General features: G+C 45.6%; 1 protein-coding gene across 1 annotated transcript in view; it reads right to left on the bottom strand.

Moving 5' to 3' along the window:
* The window catches only part of itgb2 (integrin, beta 2), a 125822-nt gene that overhangs the window by 56270 nt on the left and 43052 nt on the right, over positions 1–26500 (bottom strand). The window contains exon 3 of the mRNA XM_034186558.1: positions 10299–10396. Within this exon, the coding sequence (XP_034042449.1) occupies positions 10299–10396 (98 nt within the window). The remainder of the gene's footprint in view (positions 1–10298; positions 10397–26500) is intronic.

The following is a 26500-nucleotide window of genomic DNA, read 5'->3' as shown; positions in this document are numbered from 1 at the left end:
AATTGAAGAAAATAAGAACAACCCCAGGTTTCTTTTCAGTACTGTAGCCAGGCTGACAAAGAGTCAGAGCTCTATTGAGCCGAGTATTCCTTTAACTTTAACTAGTAATGACTTCATGACTTTCTTTGCTAATAAAATTTTAACTATTAGAGAAAAAATTACTCATAACCATCCCAAAGACATATCGTTCTCTTGGCTGCTTTCAGTGATGCCAGTATTTGGTTAGACTCTTTCTCTCCGATTGTTCTGTCTGAGTTATTTTCATTAGTTACTTCCTCCAAACCATCAACATGTCTATTACACACCATTCCTACCAGGCTGCTCAAGGAAGCCCTACCATTAATTAATGCTTCGATCTTAAATATGATCAATCTATCTTTATTAGTTGGCTATGTACCACAGGCTTTTAAGGTGGCAGTAATTAAACCATTACTTAAAAAGCCATCACTTGACCCAGCTATCTTAGCTAATTAGCTTCTGGGGAAAACCTGGTCTTGTTAGGAGAGACGGCATCCATCCCACTTTGGATGGAGCAGCTCTCATTTCTAGAAATCTGGCCAATTTTCTTAAATCCTCCAAACCGTGACTATCCAGGGTTGGGACCAGGAAGCAGAGTTGTAGTCTTACACACCTCTCTGCAGCTTCTCTCCCCCTGCCATCCCCTCATTACCCCATCCCCGTAGAGACGGTGCCTGCTCCCAGACCACCAATAACCAGCAAAAATCTATTTAAGCATAAAAATTCAAAAAGAAAAAATAATATAGCACCTTCAACTGCACCACAGACTAAAACAGTTAAATGTGGTCTATTAAACATTAGGTCTCTCTCTTCTAAGTCCCTGTTGGTAAATGATATAATAATTGATCAACATATTGATTTATTCTGCCTAACAGAAACCTGGTTACAGCAGGATGAATATGTTAGTTTAAATGAGTCAACACCCCCGAGTCACACTAACTGTCAGAATGCTCGTAGCACGGACCGGGGCGGAGGATTAGCAGCAATCTTCCATTCCAGCTTATTAATTAATGAAAAACCCAGACAGAGCTTTAATTCATTTGAAAGCTTGTCTCTTAGTCTTGTCCATCCAAATTGGAAGTCCCAAAAAACAGTTTTATTTGTTATTATCTATCGTCCACCTGGTCGTTACTGTGAGTTTCTCTGTGAATTTTCAGACCTTTTGTCTGACTTAGTGCTTAGCTCAGATAATTATAGTGGGCGATTTTAACATCCACACAGATGCTGAGAATGACAGCCTCAACACTGCATTTAATCTATTATTAGACTCTATTGGCTTTGCTCAAAAAGTAAATGAGTCCACCCACCACTTTAATCATATCTTAGATCTTGTTCTGACTTATGGTATGGAAATAGAAGACTTAACAGTATTCCCTGAAAACTCCCTTCTGTCTGATCATTTCTTAATAACATTTACATTTACTCTGATGGACTACCCAGTAGTGGGGAATAAGTTTCATTACACTAGAAGTCTTTCAGAAAGCGCTGTAACTAGGTTTAAGGATATGATTCCTTCTTTATGTTCTCTAATGCCATATACCAACACAGTGCAGAGTAGCTACCTAAACTCTGTAAGGGAGATAGAGTATCTCGTCAATAGTTTTACATCCTCATTGAAGACAACTTTGGATGCTGTAGCTCCTCTGAAAAAGAGAGCTTTAAATCAGAAGTGTCTGACTCCGTGGTATAACTCACAAACTCGTAGCTTAAAGCAGATAACCCGTAAGTTGGAGAGGAAATGGCGTCTCACTAATTTAGAAGATCTTCACTTAGCCTGGAAAAAGAGTCTGTTGCTCTATAAAAAAGCCCTCCGTAAAGCTAGGACATCTTTCTACTCATCACTAATTGAAGAAAATAAGAACAACCCCAGGTTTCTTTTCAGCACTGTAGCCAGGCTGACAAAGAGTCAGAGCTCTATTGAGCTGAGTATTCCATTAACTTTAACTAGTAATGACTTCATGACTTTCTTTGCTAACAAAATTTTAACTATTAGAGAAAAAATTACTCATAACCATCCCAAAGACGTATCGTTATCTTTGGCTGCTTTCAGTGATGCCGGTATTTGGTTAGACTCTTTCTCTCCGATTGTTCTGTCTGAGTTATTTTCATTAGTTACTTCATCCAAACCATCAACATGTTTATTAGACCCCATTCCTACCAGGCTGCTCAAGGAAGCCCTACCATTATTTAATGCTTCGATCTTAAATATGATCAATCTATCTTTGTTAGTTGGCTATGTACCACAGGCTTTTAAGGTGGCAGTAATTAAACCATTACTTAAAAAGCCATCACTTGACCCAGCTATCTTAGCTAATTATAGGCCAATCTCCAACCTTCCTTTTCTCTCAAAAATTCTTGCTCTCAGACTGCAGGCTTACTTGTAGTTCCTAGGGTTTGTAAGAGTAGAATGGGAGGCAGAGCCTTCAGCTTTCAGGCTCCTCTCCTGTGGAACCAGCTCCCAATTCAGATCAGGGAGACAGACACCCTCTCTACTTTTAAGATTAGGCTTAAAACTTTCCTTTTTGCTAAAGCTTATAGTTAGGGCTGGATCAGGTGACCCTGAACCATCCCTTAGTTATGCTGCTATAGACGTAGACTGCTGGGGGGTTCCCATGATGCACTGTTTCTTTCTCTTTTTGCTCTGTATGCACCACTCTGCATTTAATCATTAGTGATCGATCTCTGCTCCCCTCCACAGCATGTATTTTTCCTGGTTCTCTCCCTCAGCCCCAACCAGTCCCAGCAGAAGACTGCCCCTCCCTGAGCCTGGTTCTGCTGGAGGTTTCTTCCTGTTAAAAGGGAGTTTTTCCTTCCCACTGTAGCCAAGTGCTTGCTCACAGGGGGTCGTTTTGACCGTTGGGGTTTTACATAATTATTGTATGGCCTTGCCTTACGATATAAAGCGCCTTGGGGCAACTGTTTGTTGTGATTTGGCGCTATATAAAAAAATTGATTGATTGATTGAATTATAGGCCAATCTCCAACCTTCCTTTTCTCTCAGAAATTCTTGAAAGGGTAGTTGTAAAACAGCTAACTGATCATCTGCAGCGGAATGGTCTATTTGAAGAGTTTCAGTCAGGGTTTAGAATTCATCATAGTACAGAAACAGCATTAGTGAAGGTTACAAATGATCTTCTTATGGCCTCAGACAGTGGACTCATCTCTGTGCTTGTTCTGTTAGACCTCACTGCTGCTTTTGATACTGTTGACCATACAATTTTATTACAGAGATTAGAGCATGCCATAGGTATTAAAGGCACTGCGCTGCGGTGGTTTGAATCATATTTATGTAATAGATTACAATTTGTTCATGTAAATGGGGAATCTTCTTCACAGACTAAGGTTAATTATGGAGTTCCACAAGGTTCTGTGCTAGGACCAATTTTATTCACTTTATACATGCTTCCCTTAGGCAGTATTATTAGACAGCATTGCTTAAATTTTCATTGTTACGCAGATGATACCCAGCTTTATCTATCCATGAAGCCAGAGGACACACACCAATTAGTTAAACTGCAGGATTGTCTTACAGACATAAAGACATGGATGACCTCTAATTTCCTGCTTTTAAACTCAGATAAAACTGAAGTTATTGTACTTGGCCTCACAAATCTTAGAAACATGGTGTCTAACCAGATCCTTACTCTGGATGGCATTACCCTGACCTCTAGTAATACTGTGAGAAATCTTGGAGTCATTTTTGATCAGGATATGTCATTCAATGCGCATATTAAACAAATATGTAGGACTGCTTTTTTGCATTTGCGCAATATCTCTAAAATTAGAAAGGTCTTATCTCAGAGTGATGCTGAAAAACTAATTCATGCATTTATTTCCTCTAGGCTGGACTATTGTAATTCATTATTATCAGGTTGTCCTAAAAGTTCCCTGAAAAGCCTTCAGTTAATTCAAAATGCTGCAGCTAGAGTGCTGACAGGGACTAGAAGGAGAGAGCATATCTCACCCATATTGGCCTCTCTTCATTGGCTTCCTGTTAATTCTAGAATAGAATTTAAAATTCTTCTTCTTACTTATAAGGTTTTGAATAATCAGGTCCCATCTTATCTTAGGGACCTCATAGTACCATATCACCCCAATAGAGCGCTTCGCTCTCAGACTGTAGGCTTACTTGTAGTTCCTAGGGTTTGTAAGAGTAGAATGGGAGGCAGAGCCTTCAGCTTTCAGGCTCCTCTCCTCTGGAACCAGCTCCCAATTCGGATCAGGAAGACAGACACTCTCTCTACTTTTAAGATTAGGCTTAAAACTTTCCTTTTTGCTAAAGCTTATAGTTAGGGCTGGATCAGGTGACCCTGAACCATCCCTTAGTTATGCTGCTATAGACTTAGACTGCTGGGGGGTTCCCATGATGCACTGAGTGTTTCTTTCTCTTTTTGCTCTGTATGCACCACTCTGCATTTAATCATTAGTGATTGATCTCTGCTGTCTTCCACAGCATGTCTTTTTCCTGGTTCTCTCCCTCATCCCCAACCAGTCTCAGCAGGAGACTGCCCCTCCCTGATCCTGGTTCTGCTGGAGGTTTCTTCCTGTTAAAAGGGAGTTTTTCCTTCCCACTGTTGCCAAGTGCTTGCTCACAGGGGGTCGTTTTGACCGTTGGGGTTTTTCCGTAATTATTGTATGGTTTTGCCTTACAATATAAAGCGCCTTGGGGCAACTGTTTGTTGTGATTTGGCGCTATATAAATAAAATTGATTTGATTTGAATTGATTTGTCTGGAGCATCAACTTCTGGTAAGGCGTCCCATCCCAAATTGGTTCCAGGTGAAGAGACAGACTAAGGGCAATTCAAAAAGTCCCTTTCATGAGTGACACAATAAAGGAAAGACTTACCTCACCCCGATTATGGTGCTGGGCCTCCTCCTGGAGCCAGACCTGGGGGCGGAGCTCGCAGATGCATACCTGGTGGCCAGGCCTATAGCCATGGGGCTTGTTTCTGGTCAGCCAGAACAAACAACATGGTATCACCTCTACATGGATCCACTGCCCACAAGGAAAGAAAGAAGGGTCTGGTGCACTGGTCAAAGAGCAGTGGATGGGACATAAGCCCACAAGGACTGACATTTGGTTATGGCACTTTATACTGGGAAGATGGAGTGACACCTCTCTGGTGGGGAAGGACTCTAAGCTGTTGCAGGAAGTTGCTGTTGCAGGTGTTCTATGCACAGTATGGGCTCTCGAACCACCTTCTTGGAGAGGAGCTGGACTCTCTTTCTCTGCAGTTGTCTAGGGTGAGAGGCACTGGGCGGGTGTAGGGATACTCACAATTCCCTAGCTGAGTGCAGTTATTTTGGAGTTTGATATCTGATCACCACCTGCACTTGTCAGATGGTAAGTCACCAAACCAACCTGGAAAACCGTAACGAGATGTGAGAGTTTCCTAGGAGCATTTGGTGTAAGAGTCTGTTCAGACGGCCTTTACCTCACACCTCCAAAAGAACTTCTCCTGCATTCTAAGGACAGTCAGAGACATGGATTCAAAGTGGTCCACGTTCAGCACCTCCATTTTTGAAGCACCTGTTCTGAGTTGTGGCCAGTTGGTGCTTGTCGTGGTGGCAAGTTGCTGGTGGACATGTGGGATGACAAAAGCCATCAAGTGAAGAAGGAGGCCTGCTGTGTATGATTAACACAGAAGTCTCTGGAATCAGCAGGCAGGAAGAACTGCAGCCTCAATGGTTGCTGAGGCAAAAACTCTAGTGTAGGAGGAGTTTGAGTTTGAGTTCTCGATGACCTCTCCAAAGAGGTTCTGACAGGAAAGGGAAGCAGTTCTTAGCCCAAGCTGCCTTAGACAAGTAAGTAAGCAAATAATTTGTATAGTGCCTTTCAAGAATAGATATCACGAAGTGATATGTGGAAATAAGTGGAAAACATACATAATAAAACAGAACAAAAATAGATAAAATAAAATAAGTTACACAATGTCAAGCTTCAACAAATAGGTCTTTAGCTGCTTTTTAAAAGTGTACACAGTGTCCACAGGTCTTAAAATCCATGGGAGCACGTTCCAAGGTTTAGGAGCCACAGCCTCAAAAGCTCAATCTTATACTGAATCTTGGTCCTGGTCAGAGGACTGAAGACATGTGCTCTTAACATAAGGCTGCAGCAAGTCTATAATACATATAAGCAGGATGTTGACCATGTAAATCTCGGTATGTGTGTTGGGAAAGTGTAGGAACACGGACCCACAACAGGGGGCGCAAATGAACGGACAATGGAGGAAGTCAAATAACAAAGCTTTACTGTTGTGAAACACGCACAACAAACACAACTGATTACAATGTCGAAATAAGCAAAATGTCAACGGTGTCGTGTGGGCAGGCTCGAAGATAGGAGACGTCTGTCCAAGTCGAACCGGAACCACCCGATTTCCTCCGCCACCGAACCCCGGGAATACTGGAGCCGCCAAGTCCCGAACTCCCAGGTGGCCACTGCCTCCGCTCGTCGGATCCGGTACTGCTGGCGAGGAACAGAAACAGTCAGGTGTGGGTGCGGCAGCACCCAGCAACACGTAGGGTGGAAACACCACCTCCACCTCTCGTCAGAAAAATACTGTAGTGTAAGAATGTGAGTACTTATCCAAAAACGTCCAATACAGTCTCCAGCTGTACTACTCACTGTCTGCACACAAGCAACAAAGTATTACTGTCAGGAAGACAATAGAATCGGCTGAGAACGTTACCTCTTTGGTAGAGCGATATCTCGGCAATGAGGTGGAGATGCCGTCCTGCTGATATACCCCTGCAGATCCGATGATTGATGACAGCTGTCGCAGGTGATGGGTGACAGCTGTCACTCTGGCTGCTCCTGCAAGGCGGCAGCGCCCCCTAGTGCCTGGAGCCCGCACTCCAGGCAGGGCGCCCTCTGGTGGTGGTGGGCCAGCAGTACCTCCTCTTCAGCGGCCCACACAACAATGTGATCACCAAGACTTTAAATGTATTTGGAATTTTATGGGGAGCCAACGAAGAGCAATTAAAATTCTTGTCACATGCGAACCCACAGAGAACCTGGTCAGCAGCATTTTGAACAACTTGCAAACTTGACAAGCAAGCTTTGTTCAAGCAGGTAAAGAGGGAATTACAATAATTAAGTTGACTTGAAAAAGCATGGATCAACATCTTTAACCCCTCGTGCAATACAATGGATGTAAGTTTTTCAATATTTCTCAATTGAGGGGAAAAAAACAACAATAATGAATTAAAAATTTCACATGTTGAGCCAGTGACAAAGCCTGGTTCATTGTAACGTTTAGGTTTTTTATGGATGAATGAACTCATAACAAAAAAGACCCAAGGTCATTAACAATTTTTGGGACATCAGCAGATGGGACAAAAAATTTGTGTTTTTTTTCCCACCAGTTAGCTGTAAGAAATTAGCAGCCATCCAATCTCAAAAGTGTTGATTTGTCTGCGTTTTGAGATTTAAAAGACATGTTACATACATACCTTTAAAGTGCTCAATTAACTGGCCAAAGTGGAAGCATATACAACAGGGCCAAGGACATATCCTTGGGGCACATCACAAAACAGTTTCAGAAGAGCATGCATAGCTGTCCACAGCAATAGCAAAATTCCTATCAGAAACTTCAGATGAAAACCACTGCAAGTCAAATCCAGAGTGACCACCCCCTCACCCCAGCTGCTTGAGCCTATCCATCAAAATACTGTGATCTAGAGTATCAAAAGTAGCACAGAGATCCAACAGCACCAACACTGAGCATTCTCCCATCTCTCCATGCATCAAAATGTCACTGGAGACTCTGAGAAGGACCATTTCTGTTGAATGAAAGCAATAGCAATAGGGTGGGGGCACCGCTGGACTGATAGTATTGGCCTGATGGCCTACTGGCCTGTGGATTTTTTTTTTTTTTTTTTTTTAACTAAGTAAAGCGAGCTGTGAGCTTTTCATCCGCGTTTTTTTTTTTTTTTTGTAGCAGCTACGACTCGTCCTCACCTCTTAAAGCGCAGTGACAACAGCACACCTGTACTGAGCTTTACAAAGACATTTTTATGCTTATTCCTCCTTCATTTAGAGCTGAGCTGAGCCGCTCCGTATCTGCACGTTAAAACAGCTGATCCTCCGCGATGCGTCAACAACTAACACTATTTTCCACTCAAATGCACCTAAACTCTCTTTCTGAGGACCACATGATGTGAAAACACAATAAAACTTTCTGACCTGTAAATCTGGTCATGTTTTCTGCATAAATAAATGTTATCCATTCTTTGTGCTCAAACGCCAAAGCAGGGGTGAATCCAGATGGAATGGGGGCGTGGGGCAGGGATGTCACCTGACCCCCCCTCACAACACCCCTAGATTAAAGGTCCAGTTTTGAAGCTTTTTTTTACTACAACTACTAATACTACTTAAAATAATAATAATTTCAACAAGTAAAATGTTTAGAGAAAATTTAAATGTTAGGAAAATGTTAGAAAGAATTTAATAGTTACATTTATTAACAATGTAGGTTAGAAATTACAAGTTTTACTGTTACAGTGCTGTCAACAGTTAAATATGAGGTCAAGAAAGAGGTCTTTATTTTACTTTTTATAAAACAAGTATATATTTTCATTGAAGTCAAGAAAGGGTGACTATAAAGTGAGGCGGGGACCACTACGGCCATGACAGTAAGTGAAGGTTAACTTCAGCTATTAACTGATGAACAGCACCCTAACTTGTTCATAAATCAGACATCTGTGTGTGAGAGAGACATTCTGATCTTCTGGTCCGAAGTAAAGTGCTGTCTAACTGGGTCACTGAATTAAGGTTGGATATTATTTCCGTTCGTGCTAACTCTGCCAGTCATGTAACCTAGCCTAGCAATGTAACCTGTGCAAATGGTGTGCATGGCTAGCTACCATGCTGTCGCCGCCAGGTTGTTTCTTTATTCTTTATTCTATTTGTGTGACGGTCGCGCGTCGGTCATAGGAAGTATGCTGTTTTGCACAGCCTGCGGTGCGGTTGCGTGGTATAATGGTGTCCCTGTCTAAAATGTATTTTTCCCAAGTCCTGGCATAATTTCACATACCTAACATTTTACTTTAAATTGAGAGTCATTCTCTAAGTTGATTAGCAACACAAATTGGTAATAAAAGAAATCCTTGATGTTACTTGTAGCTTGTAGTGAGATAGACAACTGTCTCCATCTTGTGGCCTTTTTGTGTATTGCAGTTTCAAAAGTTCAACCTTTGTATCCAGTCATTGGTCCAGTCATCCAGTCATTTCTTGCTTTATATGATGAATTGTATAACACAAGTAATGATATATTATTTATAGTATAGCCTACAGTATTTCTATAACAAATGTTTTTATATAATTTCTATTTCTAAATTTAAGTAACAAGGCTGAATGAAATGACGGCTTATTATGTCTAAAAAGTAATGTGACCTACTGTCAAGAGATCGTACTTTTGATAAGCCTATGATAACTGTATTTCGGGAGAACTTTTCATAATGCTTCTTATAGTGTTAAAATGTATGTGTCTCCTGGTGCACATTGATCGGTTAAGGGACCAAAAACAAACAAAAAAAAACACTGTCACAGCAGGCTTAATTTTTTTCCCCTTCGATACCTGGTGGTGGCCTGGTCTTGGTTAAAAATGCCCGGCCTGAAAAATTTCCCCAGTCCAGCCCTGGGTGGGGGGAAAGCGTAAGATTAGGTTATGGTTATGGTTATAGTCAGATTTGCTGTGGTGACCCCGAGTGAAAACAGGAGAGCAGCCAAAGGGATTTAATTATTGAGAGAAACCTCTAAGATTGAAGGTTGAGAGGAGAACAAGATGAGGGAAAAATGTTTGATCCAATGTCATTAAACCTCCAGAAAAAGAAAGAAACTGACATTCCTTAAAATCTGTACAGCAGGTGGGTGAAGGAGTGATATTATTAATAGCATCAAATAAAATCTTTAGGATGATGCCGATGATTAGATATTAAATTTGTAGAGTAGAACTGTGGCTTCTTCACAATGAAAAGGAGCCAGCTGAGGTGGTTTGAGCACGTGGTGAGGACGCTCCCTGAAGAAAAGCCCAACCTAAACATGCACTGGAAAACGCCTCGCAGTTGGACGAGGGGGCCCCCGGGGAAGGTCCAGGACACCCTGGAAGGACTGCAGCTCCCACCTGGACTGGGAATGCCTCAGGATCCCACAGGAGGAGATACAGGACAGTACAGGTTGAGCTGCTTAGTCTGCTGCTTACGTGACCTGAACCCAGATAAGCATCAGAATATGAATAGGAAAAAAAAAATGAATGAATGAATGAATGTTTCTCACCAGCTGTTTGCACCACACACAGTATGGTCCGGATCTGATGCAGTCATCACAGGAGTTTATCACTGTCTTAGAGCAGATTTCTTGTTCTTGAGAAAATCCTACAAAATACAAGCACAAACTGGATGAAGCAAACAGATGAGGCACACTGCAGAACCCCCTGGAGGCAAACACACAGTGTCAGAAGAACTAGGGCAGTATTTATGAAGCTTCACAGTACAAAGACTTGCTCAGAGTGATGAAATTCTCAGAAAATTTCTCAATTATGTTTTGTAAGTATACTTCCCTAAAAAAAATCCTGAAAATTAAGAATTGATCTCAGTACAGATAAAAACAAAATTGCTGATGGCTGTGACGAACACACCCCAACCCACCCATGTGCCCACATTTTTATGTTTATTTTTATGTTTTTGTACATTTTTATCTTATGTTTTTTTTTTTTTACATTTTTAGGTTTATTTCCCAGCATGGGAACAGCTGTGAAACGTCGGCTGGCATTTTCATACATTTTGTAAGCTACTTTTGAAGTGTAACAAAAACTACAGGTGGAAATTATATAAAAGAATATTCATAATCACATCAGTGTCTTAATGCACAATATGACTAAAAGTACATTTTTTTTCTTTTTCTTTTCTTTGTTGGATCAGCCAGTCACATTTTCCAAAAGAGAGCATCATACCAAACATGCTGCTTCACAAAAATAAATGTTTCTGTCTCTTCCTCACTCAGGATGATTCTGAGATGTTTGGGTCTCTCACAAAGACCATCACTCTTAAGCGAGGACTGTTAGGAGCTATCTGAGAGCGTCGCCAGACGGTTTGTGAATATGGGCCCTGAACTATAAAAAGCTTCAAAAACATACAGATCTACTCTTAACATAACTGTGTTATATGGAAGAAGAGTTCTATATAATATATTGCATTTGCTCGTTTCGAATTAGGCTCCGCCCACCACCCTGCCTCCCTGTACAATAAGTAGTTATAAAGGACAGATACATATTACACTGTGCTATATAATCAATACTAAAATAAATGTTGCTATTATTAAGACACAGTTGTTGTGGTAAAGTCCACGTTGTGCACCACAGTGGGATGGCTTTGTTGTTTCATCATTACCTTGATGGAAGTTATTTTTGAGCATTGCTTGTACCTGATCGTTCTCTCTGCCTACTGTTTGAACACCTGGATCTTTAACGGGCGGCTCACCTGGTGTTGTGTGGTGCGTTCTGTTGCTGCTGAGTCAAATTAGGTAGGTTTAGTCAGTTCTCTGAATTAGAGCTCTCACACAGTACTCAGTGGTCCGCTCCACCAATAGCATCAGTGTTTGTGAGCACCGCACTTTACGCTGCTCCAGATCAGCTGTTTGTGGTTTTGCACTGTGAGCTGTGTTCCAGATCAGCTGTTTGTGGTTTTGCACTGTGAACTGTGTTCTAGATCAGCTGTCGGTGGTTTTGTATTGTGAGCTGTGTTCCAGATCAGCTGCTTTTGGTTTTGCACTGTGAGCTGTGTTCCAGATCAGCTGTCTGTGGTTTTGTATTGTGCGCTGTGTTCCAGATCAGCTGTTTTTGGTTTTGCACTGTGAGCTGTGTTCCAGATCAGCTGTTTTTGGTTTTGCACTGTGAGCTGTGTTCCAGATCAGCTGTCTGTGGTTTTGTATTGTGCAATGTGTTCCAGATCAGCTGTTTTTGGTTTTGCACTGTGAGCTGTGTTCCAGATCAGCTGTTTTTGGTTTTGCACTGTGAGCTGTGTTCCAGATCAGCTGTTTTTGGTTTTGCACTGTGAGCTGTGTTCCAGATCAGCTGTTTGTGGTTTTGTATTGTGAGCTGTGTTCCAGATCAGCTGTTTGTGGTTTTGCACTGTGAGCTGTGTTCCAGATCAGCTGTTTTTGGTTTTGCACTGTGAGCTGTGTTCCAGATCAGCTGTCTGTGGTTTTGTATTGTGCGCTGTGTTCCAGATCAGCTGTTTTTGGTTTTGCACTGTGAGCTGTGTTCCAGATCAGCTGTTTTTGGTTTTGCACTGTGAGCTGTGTTCCAGATCAGCTGTTTGCAGTTTGTACAGTGAGCTGTGTTCCAGATCAGCTGTTTGTGGTTTTGTACTGTGTGCTGTGTTCCAGATCAGCTGTTTGTGGTTTTGTACTGTGCGCTATGTTCCAGATCAGCTGTTTATGGTTTTGTACTGTGCGCTGTGTTCTGTTGTGCCTGATTGAACCTGAGTGCAAAAGTATTATTTCAGCTGGAGTCTGCCACCACTGCCCCTGCAACATTATACATTTTGCAGTCAATTTCATTGAGGTCATATCTTATTTCATGTACTAAGAGTAACCGCTTTTCATTTTCTATTTTATTTACCCTATTTTTATCATTTGATCCAAGATACGTTTTCTGTTTGTCATAAAAACCCAGTATTATTGAAACACCACTTTGCAGTGTTCAGTATGCATACTGGTATTCCCTTCCTGATATTTTCGATGCATCAGTGCTGGATGTGATGAGCAGTTAGTCCACTATTTTGTGCAGTAGCTCCAAGTGCATTAAAACAGCTTGCATTATCTTGCTGCGTCTCATAGCGTAGCAGAGATGTAATAAATAACAGCACAGTTCGAGAAAAAACGTTTTAGAAACTTTGCTTTCTTTAAAATATGTACATTGTCTCTGTACCTCATCTGGTTGTGTTAGCACAGAGCAGATACAGCAGCTAAAAACTACAGCAGCACACCCACAGATAGTTTTAATAAAAGATTGCTTTGCTACATTTCAAATATGCACAAAAACATTTTCTGAGGATGGTTCATGTGATTAACACTGGCAGGCCCAGAGATTTTTGTTTCTGGTGCCTGCCCCCTCCTCTTTGCAAAACATGTTAATTCCTCTCCATATGCTAACATTTGGAGAGGAATTAACATGCAGTTCAAGTGAACCTGTCTGGGCACATTCCAAAGAAACAACAGGCCACATTCTTCTGTTTTGCCTGATTGAGCCTGAGTGCAAAAGTATTATTTCAGCTGGAGTCTGCCACCACTGCCCCTGCAACATTATACATTTTGCAGTCAGTTTCATTGAGGTCATATCTTATTTCATGTACTAAGAGTAACCGATTTTCATTTTCTATTTTATTTACCCTATTTTTATCATTTGATCCAAGATACGTTTTCTATTTGTCATTCTTCTTCTTCTTTGTCTTTCGGCTGTTCCCGTTAGGGGTCGCCACAGCAGATCAGTCGTTTCCATCTCACCCTGTCCTCTGTATCTTCCTCTGTCACACCAACCAGCTGCATGTCCTCTCTCAGCACATCCATGAACCTCCTCTTTGGTCTCCCTCTTCTCCTCCTGCCTGGTGGCTCCATCCTCAGCATCCTTCTCCCTATATACACTGGGTCCCTCCTCTGCACGTGTCCAAACCATCTCAATCTCGCCTCTCTGACTTTGTCTCCAAACCGTCCCACCTGAGCTGTCCCACTGATATGTTCATTCCTAATCTTGTCCATTCTTGTCACTCCCAAAGAGAATCTCAACATCTTCAGCTCTGCCACCTCCAGCTCTGCCTCCTGTCTTTTTGTTAGTGCCTCTGTCTCTAAACCATACAACATAGCTGGTCTCACTACTGTTTTGTAAACTTTCCCCTTCACCCTTGCTGATATTTTTCGGTCACAAATCACTCCTGCCACCTTTCTCCACCCACTCCACCCTGCCTGCACTCTCTTCTTCACCTCTCTACCACACTCTCCATTACTTTGAACAGTTGACCCCAAATATTTAAACTCATCTACTTTCACCACTTCTACTCCTTGTAACTGCACTATTCCACTGGGCTCCCTCTCATTCACACACATGTACTCAGTCTTGCTTCTACTGACTTTCATTCCCCTTCTCTCCAAAGCATATCTCCACTTCTCCAGACTAGACTCAACTTGCTCTCTACTCTCACTACAGATCACAATGTCATCTGCAAACATCATAGTCCATGGGGACTCCTGTCTGATCTCATCCGTCAACCTGTCCATCACCACTGCAAACAAGAAAGGACTCAGAGCTGATCCTTGGTGTAATCCCACCTCCACCTTGAATGAGTCTGTCATTCCGACTGCGCATCTCACCGCTGTCACACTATTCTTGTACATGTCCTGCACTACCCTAACATACTTCTCTGCCACTCCAGACTTCCTCATACAATACCACAACTCTTCTCTTTTCACCCTATGATAAGCTTTTTCTAAGTCCACAAACACACAATGTAACTCTTTCTGTCCTTCTCTGTACTTTTCCAACAGTATTCTCAGAGCAAACATTGCATCTGTAGTGCTCTTTCTTGGCATGAAACCATATTGCTGCTCACAGATCTGCACCTGTTTTCTAAGTCTAGCTTCTACTACTCTTTCCCATAACTTCATGCTGTGGCTGATCAGCTTTATGCCTCTGTAGTTACTGCAGCTCTGCACATCACCCTTGTTCTTGAAAATAGGAACCAGCACACTTCGTCTCCACTCCTCAGGCATGGTCTCACTTTCCAAGATTTTATTAAACAATCTGGTTAGAAACTCTACTGCCATCTCTCCTAGACATTTCCATGCCTCCACTGGAATGTCATCTGGACCGACTGCCTTTCCACTCTTCATCCTCTTCATAGCAGCCCTCACTTCTTCCTTGCTAATCTCTTGTACTTCCTGATTTACTCTCACCACATCATCCAGCCTTTTCTCTCGCTCATTTTCTTTATTCATCAACTCTGCAAAATATTCCCTCCACCTTCTCACTCCTCACTTGTCAGCACATTACCATGTGCATCTTTTACCACCCTAACCTGCTGCACATCCTTTCCAGCTCTGTCCCTTTGTCTGGCCAATCGGTACAAGTCCTTTTCTCCTTCCTTACTATTCAACTTCTTGTACAGCTCGCAATATGCCTTTTCCTTTGCTTTTGCCACTTCTCTTTTTGCCTTACGCCGCATCTCCTTGTACTCCTGTCTACTTTCTTCATCTCTCCGACTATCCCAAAACTTTTTCGCCAACCTCTTTCTCCTTATGCTTTCCTGGACCTCTTCATTCCACCACCAAGTCTCCTTGTCTTCCTTCCACTGTCCAGATGTCATACCCAGTACTGTCCTAGCTGTCTCCCTCACCACATCTGCAGTACTTTTCCAGTTGTCCAAAATTGCTTCCCCTCCAACCAGTACTTCTCTCACCTGCTCGCTAAATTTCACACAACAGTCTTCCTCCTTCAGCTTCCACCATCTGATCCTTTGTTGAGCTCTCACTCTCTTCTTCTTCTTTACCTCTAAAGTCATCCTACAAACAACCATCCTGTGCTGTCTAGTGACACTCTCTCCTGCTACCACCTTACAGTCTGTGATTTCTTTTAGCTTGCATCTCCTATAAAGAATGTAGTCCACCTGTGTGCACCTTCCTCCACTCTTATATGTTACCCTGTGCTCCTCCCTTTTCTTAAAGTACTCATCACCCTGTCAGACACTCGCTTAACCTCCAACACACTTTTACCATACTCTTCCTTTAAAATGACCCCAACACCATTTCTTTTCCTGTCCTCACCATGGTACAACAACTTGTACCCACCGCCGATGCTCCTGCTCTTACTTCCCTTCCACTTGGTCTCTTGCACACACAATATGTCTACCTTTCTCCTCTCCATCATATCAGCCAGCTCTCTCCCTTTACCAGTCATACTACCAACATTCAAAGTCCCCACTCTCATTTCCACCCTTCTAGTTTTCTTCTTCTCCCGCTGTTCGTGGCAACGTTTTCCTCCTCTTCTTCGTCGTCTTCGCCCAGCAGTAGCCCAATTTCCACCGGCACCCTGTTGGGTAATAATAGGCTGTAATTTTAAGAAGGGCAGAAGTATTTCTGATGGCAATCCTTCATGAAGGGTAATTTGGTTGTAGGCTAAACACCAATTACAATGACAATGTACGAGGGTAGGCTGAAAAGTTCTAAGGCTCACCAAGAAGGAGAAATGCCATTTCAATAAGACTTGGCATGCATTAAGTTCAACTCTTCTGCTGACTAACTGTGTTATTTTCTTCCAGGTTGTGAGGTAGTTTTTGGTTCATAGCCAAGTTTGAAAGTTCGTGGTAGAGGGAAACGGCAAAAATGGACAAAATCTGGCATCTCGGTGTGATTAAGTACCTGCATAAGAAGGGGTTAAAGCCCAAGGACATTCATGCAGATATGGTTGCTACATTAGGGGATGAAGCTCCCTCCATATCTACAGTGCAGAAGTGGGCAGCTGAATTTAAGAGGGGCAGAGAGAGCCTTGAAGATGGCCCAAGGTCTGGGCGGCCTGCAACAGCCACAACCCAGAAAAACATTGACCTTGTTCATGAAATGGTGATGGACAACAGACGATCGACGATTAATCAGCTAGCAGATGCTGTGGGAATATCCTGTGAGAGAATTGAACACATTCTGCATGAAGAACTTGGAATGTCAAAGGTGTCAGCTCGGTGGGTGCCATGTCTTCTGACGCCTGATCAGAAACACACCAGGCTAGTCATGTCGAAGGCAAACTTGGTGCAATTTGAAGAGGATCCAGCCAATTACATGGAACGTTTTCTTACCCAGGATGAGTGTTGGGTTCACCACTTTGAACCAGAGACAAAAAAACAATCAATGCAGTGGAAACACCCAAGATCACCACCTCTAAAGAAGGCCAAGGTCATTTCATCTGCGGGGAAGGTCATGGTTTCAGTTTTCTGGGATGCCAAGGGCATTGTGTTCATGGACTATCTTGAGAAGGGACAAACCATAAATGGACAGTACTATTCTAACCTACTGAGACAGTTACGTGAGGCTATCAAAAAGAAGCGACCAGGAAAGCTGACGAAAGGGGTGCTGTTCCATCAAGACAATGCCCCAGCTCACAAGTCAACAGTGGCCATGGCCACTATCCACGAATGTGGATTCGAACTGGTAGATCACCCACCATAATCCTCTGAAAAACCTGAAAAAAAACTTGGCTGGGAAGCACTATCGGAGCAATGATGAGGTGATGGCTGCCATTGAGGATTATTTTGACTCTCAAGATGAAAGCTTCTATGCCAAGGGATCGAAGCACTCAAGCACCGCTGGAAGAAGTGTGTGGAGTTACAGGGAGACTATGTAGAAAAATAACCCTGAATTTGTTCAATTTGACAACTGCATCATAGTCAGCCTTAGAACATTTCAGCCTACCCTCGTACTGTACTAAGTAGGGGTGTCGGAAAAAATCTATTCACGTCCGAATCGCGATTCTTATTTATTACGATTCTGAATCGATCCAAAATGTCCAAGAATCGATTTTTTAAAAGCATTTTTTAAACATAATCTTGCTTACTCGCTGTGTGTACTGTTTGTCAGGCAACGGCTTCCGTACTACAGCGTCCCCGCGAGGGGGGGGTGCTTCAAACACTCATGCACTGCAGACCTCAGTGGCTGTAGCTTAGCATGGCGGACGAACAGCTAATTCAGCCAGCGGAATCTGCAAAATGAAAGTCAAGTACTTCGGAAACATTTCAAATCCGCAAGCCCACATGCTACGCCATCACCCGGAGCTAAAAGAGGGGAGCAGCGTTATCTGCCGACTACTGACCAGCACTTCGCTAAACTGCCAGCCAACTCCGAACGAGCAAAGCAAATAAGTAAATTTACATCTAGAATCACTTGATTATCCTTGTAAAGCTGCATTTTCTTAAACATAAACATTTTTTAAGTAATATAACTATTTCTCAGAGCTCTTTGAATCGAAAATCGATTCCGAATCGAATCGTCACCCCAAGAATCGGAATCGAATTGAATCGTGAGTTGTTGTACGATTCACATCTCTAGTACTAAGGTCACAATGTCATAGAACTGGGATTAGCAGTTGGCAGCCTCTCTCCGGCCGGATGAGTGGGATCTTTTCCAAAGTAAGGGATGGCATTACACATGTTTTTCGTGTCCAGATCTGCTACAATCCAAAACTTGATTCCAAACTTGTTAGTCTTGGTTGCAATGTACTGCAGAAAGGGACAATGAACCTTTGATGGAAATAATTGCACATCCATGGTAACATGCTGCCCTGGACTGTAGGAAGACATACACTTCTGAACAAATCAATCAATCAATCAATCAATTTTTTTTTATATAGCGCCAAATCACAACAAACAGTTGCCCCAAGGCGCTTTATATTGTAAGGCAAGGCCATACAACAATTATGTAAAACCCCAACAGTCAAAACGACCCCCTGTGAGCAAGCACTTGGCTACAGTGGGAAGGAAAAACTCCCTTTTAACAGGAAGAAACCTCCAGCAGAACCAGGCTCAGGGAGGGGCAGTCTTCTGCTGGGACTGGTTGGGGCTGAGGGAGAAAACCGGGAAAAAGACATGCTGTGGAGGGGAGCAGAGATCGATCACTAATGATTAAATGCAGAGTGGTGCATACAGAGCAAAAAGAGAAAGAAACAGTGCATCATGGGAACCCCCCAGCAGTCTACGTCTATAGCAGCATAACTAAGGGATGGTTCAGGGTCACCTGATCCAGCCCTAACTATAAGCTTTAGCAAAAAGGAAAGTTGCCAGATGTCAGAAATTGCTGCAAATATGCCCATTTGTAAGAATTCTTTGCGGGTGTCCTTGTTGAAAGCGGTTACGGGGCATTATGGCTTTGATATTTGGGTTGTCAACTCTATTGGCCCACATGAATCGCATGGCACCAAGGTACCCCTTGGCAGCCCTTCGGAAAAGGATTGCAAGGAACACCATCAGCTCAGAGACACTCATCTGCCAGCTGGGGTTTGTTCTACAGCCCTCCTGGACTGTGCAGTCTCTGATGGTCAACAACATGCTGATATCCACCAAACACAGGAAGCTTTGAAGGCGAGTCATGATTTTGCATTTTGCAAACTCTGTTGGCCCTCCAGATCCACTGAATGCTGTCTGTGGAGTTTCATGAACAGAATAGTCTCCAATGTTGCAGTGGAACCAAACAGTGCCATCTTTCACCTTCTCTGTGGATCCAGGTATTATGCTCAAATCAGCAATTTGAGGGGGGTTGCCATAATTTGTGTCTTCCTCCTCATCCAATGTAGCCTCTGTGTTTGAACTGTCCTGCTCAATCACATACTTGACTGCCTGTCTCCTGGTGCGTCTTTGGAGGGGAGGATTTACTGGTGAAAGAGCAGTGCCATCCTCATCACTTGAAGAATCAGTGCCGACGTTTGCATTCTGAAATGCAAAGTTGCCCACATTTCCACCATCAGATTCACAGTCCGACATGCTCTGTAGCATTGCTAAGGCCTCCTGAGCGCTGAGCCTTCTTGATTGAACTGGCTGTGACATTGTAAAATCTGGGGTCTGTGTGAAAGGCATCCCCGATTTATGGTTGAACTCTCAGCTCAGTGAGAGTTCAAAGGGAGGAGGTTGATGCTGAAGTGAAACTGCCTTCAAGTGTTAATTGGCACATTCCAAAGAAACAATAGGTTGCTTTTCTCTGCTGAAACCTGTGTCAGCCTCTGTATGTTATTACATATGCAGGTGATACAAATCACACGGGGACTCATTTATATAACAAAGGGAGGAGGTTGGTCATATGTTAAACTTTGGGGGGATTTTCACTGCTCTCTGGGCCTGTTAGTGTTAAAAAAAATAAAACCACACACCATAAAAATGACACCGCATTTAATTGAATCCCTCTTATTAGTGCAGCAGATAAGAGAGTATTTAGAGCAGAATCCTGCAAATGGTGATAAAAGCATCAAATTTGGCAGAAATACTATTCAGACAAACCTGTTTTGAAAAAAAACGATTGGCTGCTTGAATTTTCAGTTGGCGTTCAGGTCGGGGTCAATTGAAGAATTACACAGGAGTCAAAATTAAAAGATGCTCCAGTCATATTGAAACCTATGCCACATTACTTGCCTGATCATAAAGATTCCAAAAAGGTATGGTTTGGATGGTCTGTAACTGCATTCTATGGAGCTATGGGATAAAAACAGCAAGAATGGTGACAAAGGACAGTGTCGGTTTGTACAGGGGTCAAAAGTTAAAGTTGCTCCAATTTTGGTAAAACGTGGTGTTAATTACTAGTTGAGTTAACAGTTTTAAAAAGGAATAGTTTGGACCATGTATCATCCTTACTTACCACGTTACGGGGTAACATATGTCCCATGTCATAGAATCCAATAGACGTAGACCTTGTTTGACCTTTACTTTGGAGATCAAGCATTCAGCACTGTCAAAACTATTCCATTTATTAATCCTATTAGCTCAACCAATAATTTGCATCACTTTTTACCAAAACTGGAGCAACTTTAACTTTTGACCCATGTACAAAATGAAACTGACCTTTGTCACCATTCTTGCTGTTTTTATCCCGCAACTCCAGAGAATTCATTCACACATAGTCCAAACTATACCTTTTTGGAATCTTTATGATCAGGCAAATAATGTGGAATATTTTTCAGTATGATTGAAGCATCGTTTAATTTTGACCTCTGTGTAATTTTCAAAAGAGGAGTGTCTAAGGAGTATTTCTGCTGAATTTGATGCTTTTATCACCATTTGCATGATTGTTTCAGTTATCTGTTGCACTATATCAAGCAAGTATGAACCGTCGGTTCCTCTGTAGATGACCCATGGTCACAGATATACAGTCATGAAATGACATGAATGGAGCAGTGCACTCTTATATCCACATCTGCTGAACCCGGTGTGTCGAGCCGGCCCCACATGCATGTCCGCCCTGACATGTTGTGTGGGCTGCCAGAAGAGGAGGTACTGCTGGCCCACCACCAGAGGGCGCCCTGCCTGAAGTGCGGGCTTCAGGCACGAGAGGGCGCTGCTGCCACGGACACAGCCGGGAGTGACAGCTGTTACTCATTATGTCCTGACAGCTGTCACTCATTCTTCATCATCCCACTCCATAAAACCCAGACGTCATCTCCACCTCATCGCCTAGATATCGTACTTCACTGGAGGTAATATCCTCAGCCGTTTGTGTTGCAATATATCTGTATATTGTGAGTGTTTGCAGGAGTACCAGTCCCTCTTTCTGTGGAGGCTGAGTGAGTGCAGGACGGCACTCTTTTCCCCTGAGGAATCACTGCTTTACTCTTCAGCATATTGAGTGAGAGGTGGAGGTGGCATTCCCACCGTTGTTGTTACTGGGTGTACACACACCCACACTTGACTGTCTTTGTTCTTTGCCGGCAGTACCAGATCCGACAGTCGGGGACGGTGATCAGCTGGGAATTCGGGACTTGGCGGCTCCAGTATTCACCAGGTTCGGTGGCGGCGGAAATCGTGTGGTTCCGGCTCTTCTCAGGACAGACGTCTTCTATCCTCGAGCCTGCCCACACGTCACCTTTGAGGATTGACTGTAATCACATTCTGAGATTGTCTGTGTATTCGTTGTGCACCTTCACAACATTAAATTGTTACTTTTTGGCTCATCTATTGACCGTTCATTTGCGCCCCCTGTTGTGGGTCCATGTCACTACACTTTCACAACAGGATATCTCGGCCAGCGTCATGGATCCCGAGGGGCGTCATCCATCTGTTGGACAGCCAATGGAAGAGCAGGGTGCACAGGCGTCTGCAGGAGGCGTGCTCGGTGAGTTGCAGCAAATCCTCACCGCCTTTACCGCTCGGCTGGATTTGATGTCCGAGCAAAACATCATCCTTAATCGCAGGATGGAGGCTCTCACCGCACAGGTGGAAGCGCGCGATCAGAGCGCTGCTGTGGCTCCTCCTCCTGCCGACCCGGTGCCGGGTATTAACATTCCGCTGGTCATTCAACAAACCCCCCCACCATCCCCTGAAGCATACATAAGTCCCCCTGAGCTGTACGGGGGTTGTGTGGAGACGTGCGCGGACTTTCTGATGCAGTGTTCGCTCGTCTTTGCACAACGACCCGTGATGTACACGTCTGACGCTAGCAAGGTGGCTTATGTTATTGCTTTGCTTCGGGGAAAGGCACACGCCTGGGCTACGGCGCTCTGGGAACAGAACTCACGGTTGTTATCAGCATACACTGGGTTTGTGGGGGAGTTCAGAACAGTGTTTGATCACCCTAACAGAGGAGAGACCGCTTCAACAATGCTGCTGTCAATGCGACAGGGGCGCCGGTGCGCAGCCGAATATGCAGTCAACTTCCGCATCGCGTCTGTGAGGTCCGGCTGGAATAATGTTGCGCTCCGCGCCGCCTTCATAAACGGACTGTCATCGGTCCTGAAGGAGCATCTGGTAGCTAAGGAGGAACCGCGGGATTTAGATGGGCTTATCGCTCTCGTTATTCGGTTAGACAATCGGTTGGAGGAACGCCGTCGGGAGCGAGGCGAAGGACGTGGCCGGATACGCGCCGTCCCTCTCCCTTCCGGGTTCGAAAAGGGGCCGCCCTCCCCACGCTCCACAGCCGCAGCGCTCCGTGGGGCAACAGCTCCCCCTGTTGACGTTGTTAGGGAAATGCACACGGCCAAAATGAGGAGGCTCGTCCGCGGGGAGTGTTTTCTCTGCAGTTCGAAGGAGCACATACAGAAAAACTGCCCCAAACGGCCACAACAACAACCGCCCTCAGAGACTGGGCTAAGGGGGGGTCAAAACATTCACGTGGGACACACACAGATTGCCACACGACTCTCAGTTACAATCCTGAGCGGGGATTTAACCCTTCAAGCCCCAGCACTGGTGGACACGGGGTCAGAAGGGAATCTGCTAGACAGCAGATGGGCAAGGGAGGTAGGGCTCCCTCTGGTGGCGCTTCCTTCGCCGTTGCAGGTGCGGGCACTAGATGGCACCCTCCTCCCTTTACTCACACACAAGACACCACCAGTAACTCTGGTGGTGTCTGGAAACCACCGGGAGGAGATTGAGTTTTTTGTAACTCCTTCTACCTCCCGCGTGATTTTGGGCATCCCATGGATGTTGAAGCACAATCCCCGGATTGATTGGCCGTCTGGGGTGGTGGTTCAGTGGAGCGAAACCTGCCATCGGTTGTGTTTAGGATCCTCGGTTCCTCCTGGTTTACAGGCTAAGGAGGAGGTCAAAGTCCCTCCCAATCTGACGGCAGTGACGGATGAGTACCACGATCTTGCTGATGTCTTCAGCAAGGATCTGGCACTCACCCTTCCCCCGCACCGTCCGTACGATTGTGCCATTGATTTGGTTCCAGGCGCTGAGTTCCCATCCAGCAGGCTGTACAACCTCTCACGACCTGAGCGCAAATCAATGGAGACCTACATCCGGGACTCATTAGCTGCCGGGCTGATCCGGAACTCCACCTCCCCGATGGGGGCAGGTTTCTTTTTTGTGGGCAAGAAAGATGGCGGACTCCGTCCATGCATTGATTACAGGGGGCTGAATGAGATTATGGTTCGCAACCGATACCCGTTGCCATTGTTGGATTCCGTGTTCACCCCCCTGCATGGAGCCAAAATCTTTACCAAGCTGGATCTTAGAAATGCGTATCACCTGGTTCGGATCCGGAAGGGAGACGAATGGAAGACGGCATTTAACACCCCGTTAGGTCACTTTGAGTACCTGGTCATGCCGTTCGGCCTCACCAACGCTCCCGCGACGTTCCAAGCCTTGGTTAATGACGTCTTGCGGGACTTCCTGCACCGATTCGTCTTCATATATCTGGATGATATTCTCATCTTTTCTCCGGATCCTGAGACCCATGTCCAGCATGTACGTCAGGTCCTGCAGCGGTTGTTAGAGAACCGAATGTTTGTGAAGGGCGAGAAGTGCGAGTTTCACCGCACGTCTTTGTCCTTCCTGGGGTTTATCATTTCCTCTAACTCCGTCGCCCCTGATCCGGCCAAGGTTGCGGCGGGTGAGAGATTGGCCCCAACCAACAAGCCGTAGGAAGCTGCAACAGTTCCTCGGCTTCGCTAATTTCTATAGGAGGTTCATTAAGGGCTACAGTCAGGTAGTTAGCCCCCTGACAGCCCTGACCTCTCCAAAAGTCCCCTTCACCTGGTCGGATCGGTGCGAAGCCGCGTTCAAGGAGTTGAAACGACGGTTCTCTACTGCGCCAGTTTTGGTGCAGCCCGACCCTAGCCGCCAGTTCGTGGTTGAAGTGGACGCCTCTGACTCAGGGATAGGAGCCGTGCTATCCCAGAGCGGAGAGACTGATAAGGTTCTTCACCCGTGTGCCTACTTTTCACGCAGGATGACCCCGGCTGAACGGGACTATGACGTCGGCAATCGAGAACTCCTTGCGGTGAAAGAGGCTCTTGAGGAATGGAGACACCTGTTGGAGGGAGCGTCTGTGCCGTTCACGGTTTTCACTGACCATCGGAACCTGGAGTATATCAGGACCGCCAAGCGGCTGAACCCCAGGCAAGCCCGCTGGTCACTGTTCTTCGGGCGTTTTGACTTCCGGATCACCTATCCCCCCGGGACCAAGAACCAGAGGTCGGATGCCTTGTCCCGGGTACACGAAGAGGAGGTCAAAACTGCACTGTCGGATCCACCGGACCCCATCCTGCCTGAGTCCACTGTCGTGGCCACCCTCACCTGGGACGTGGAGAAGATTGTCCGGGAGGCCCTGGCACGAAGCCCGGACCCGGGAAGTGGACCAAAAGACAAACTATACGTCCCACCAGAGGCCAGGGCTGCAGTCCTTGACTTCTGTCACGGTTCAAAGCTCTCCTGTCATCCAGGGGTGCGAAGGACCGTGGCAGTTGTCCGGCAGCGCTTCTTGTGGGCGTCTATGGAGGCCGACGTCCGGGAGTACATCCAGGCCTGTATCACCTGTGCCAGGGGCAAGGCTGACCATAGGAAGTCCCAAGGTCAGCTCCAACCGCTTCCTGTGCCTCATCGCCCCTGGTCCCACATCGGCCTGGATTTTGTCACGGGTCTCCCACCGTCCCAGGGCAACACCACCATCCTCACGATAGTGGACCGATTCTCCAAGGCGGCCCACTTCGTGGCCCTCCCGAAGCTCCCTACGGCCCAGCAGACAGCGGACCTCCTGGTCCACCACGTCGTCCGTCTGCATGGGATACCCACTGATGTAGTCTCGGATCGTGGTCCCCAGTTTTCCTCTCACGTCTGGAGGAGTTTCTGCAGGGAACTGGGGGCCACCGTGAGCCTCTCGTCTGGGTACCATCCACAGACGAACGGACAGGCAGAGCGGGCCAACCAGGAGCTGGAACAGACCCTCCGCTGTGTAACATCCGCGCACCCGATGGCCTGGAGTAACCATCTGGCCTGGATCGAGTATGCGCATAACAGCCAGGTGTCTTCTGCCACCGGCCTCTCCCCATTTGAGGTATGCTTGGGGTACCAGCCCCCTTTATTTCCCGTGGTGGAGGGAGAGGTCGGTGTGCCCTCGGTCCGGGCCCACCTTCGGAGGTGCCGTCGGGTGTGGCGCACCGCCCGTTCTGCCTTGTTGAAGGCCCGGACGAGGGCCAAGACCCATGCAGACTGCCGGCGGTCCCCGGCCCCTGCATACCAGCCCGGGCAGGAGGTGTGGTTGTCAACGAAGGACATCCCACTACAAGTACAGTCACCAAAACTGATGGACAGGTTCATCGGCCCATTTCGCATCCTCAAGGTCCTCAGCCCTGCCGCAGTGAAGCTCCAGCTCCCAGCTTCACTGCGGATCCAGCCGGTGTTCCACGTCTCCAAACTCAAACCGTACCACACCTCACCCCTCTGTGCTCCCGGTCCGGCACCGCCTCCTGCCCGGATCATTGACGGGGAGCCGGCTTGGACAGTGCGCTGGCTCCTGGACGTCCGTCGAATGGGCCGGGGGTTCCAATATCTGGTGGACTGGGAGGGGTATGGCCCCGAAGAACGCTCCTGGGTGAAGAGGAGCTTCATCCTGGATCCGGCCCTCCTGGCCGATTTCTACCGCCGACACCCCGATAAACCTGGTCGGGTGACAGGAGGCGCCCGTTGGGGGGGGGGTCCTGTTGTGTGGGCCGCCAGAAGAGGAGGTACTGCTGGCCCACCACCAGAGGGCGCCCTGCCTGAAGTGCGGGCTTCAGGCACGAGAGGGCGCTGCCGCCACGGACACAGCCGGGAGTGACAGCTGTTACTCATTATGTCCTGACAGCTGTCACTCATTCTTCATCATCCCACTCCATAAAACCCAGACGTCATCTCCACCTCATCGCCGAGATATCGTACTTCACTGGAGGTAATATCCTCAGCCGTTTGTGTTGCAATATATCTGTATATTGTGAGTGTTTGCAGGAGTACTAGTCCCTCTTTCTGTGGAGGCTGAATTAGTGC

The sequence above is a fragment of the Thalassophryne amazonica genome, chromosome 14 (assembly GCF_902500255.1).
Source record: "Thalassophryne amazonica chromosome 14, fThaAma1.1, whole genome shotgun sequence".
Lineage (NCBI taxonomy): Eukaryota > Metazoa > Chordata > Actinopteri > Batrachoidiformes > Batrachoididae > Thalassophryne > Thalassophryne amazonica.
Note: the sequence above shows the minus strand (reverse complement) of the source record. Positions and strands in the feature narration are given on the sequence as shown.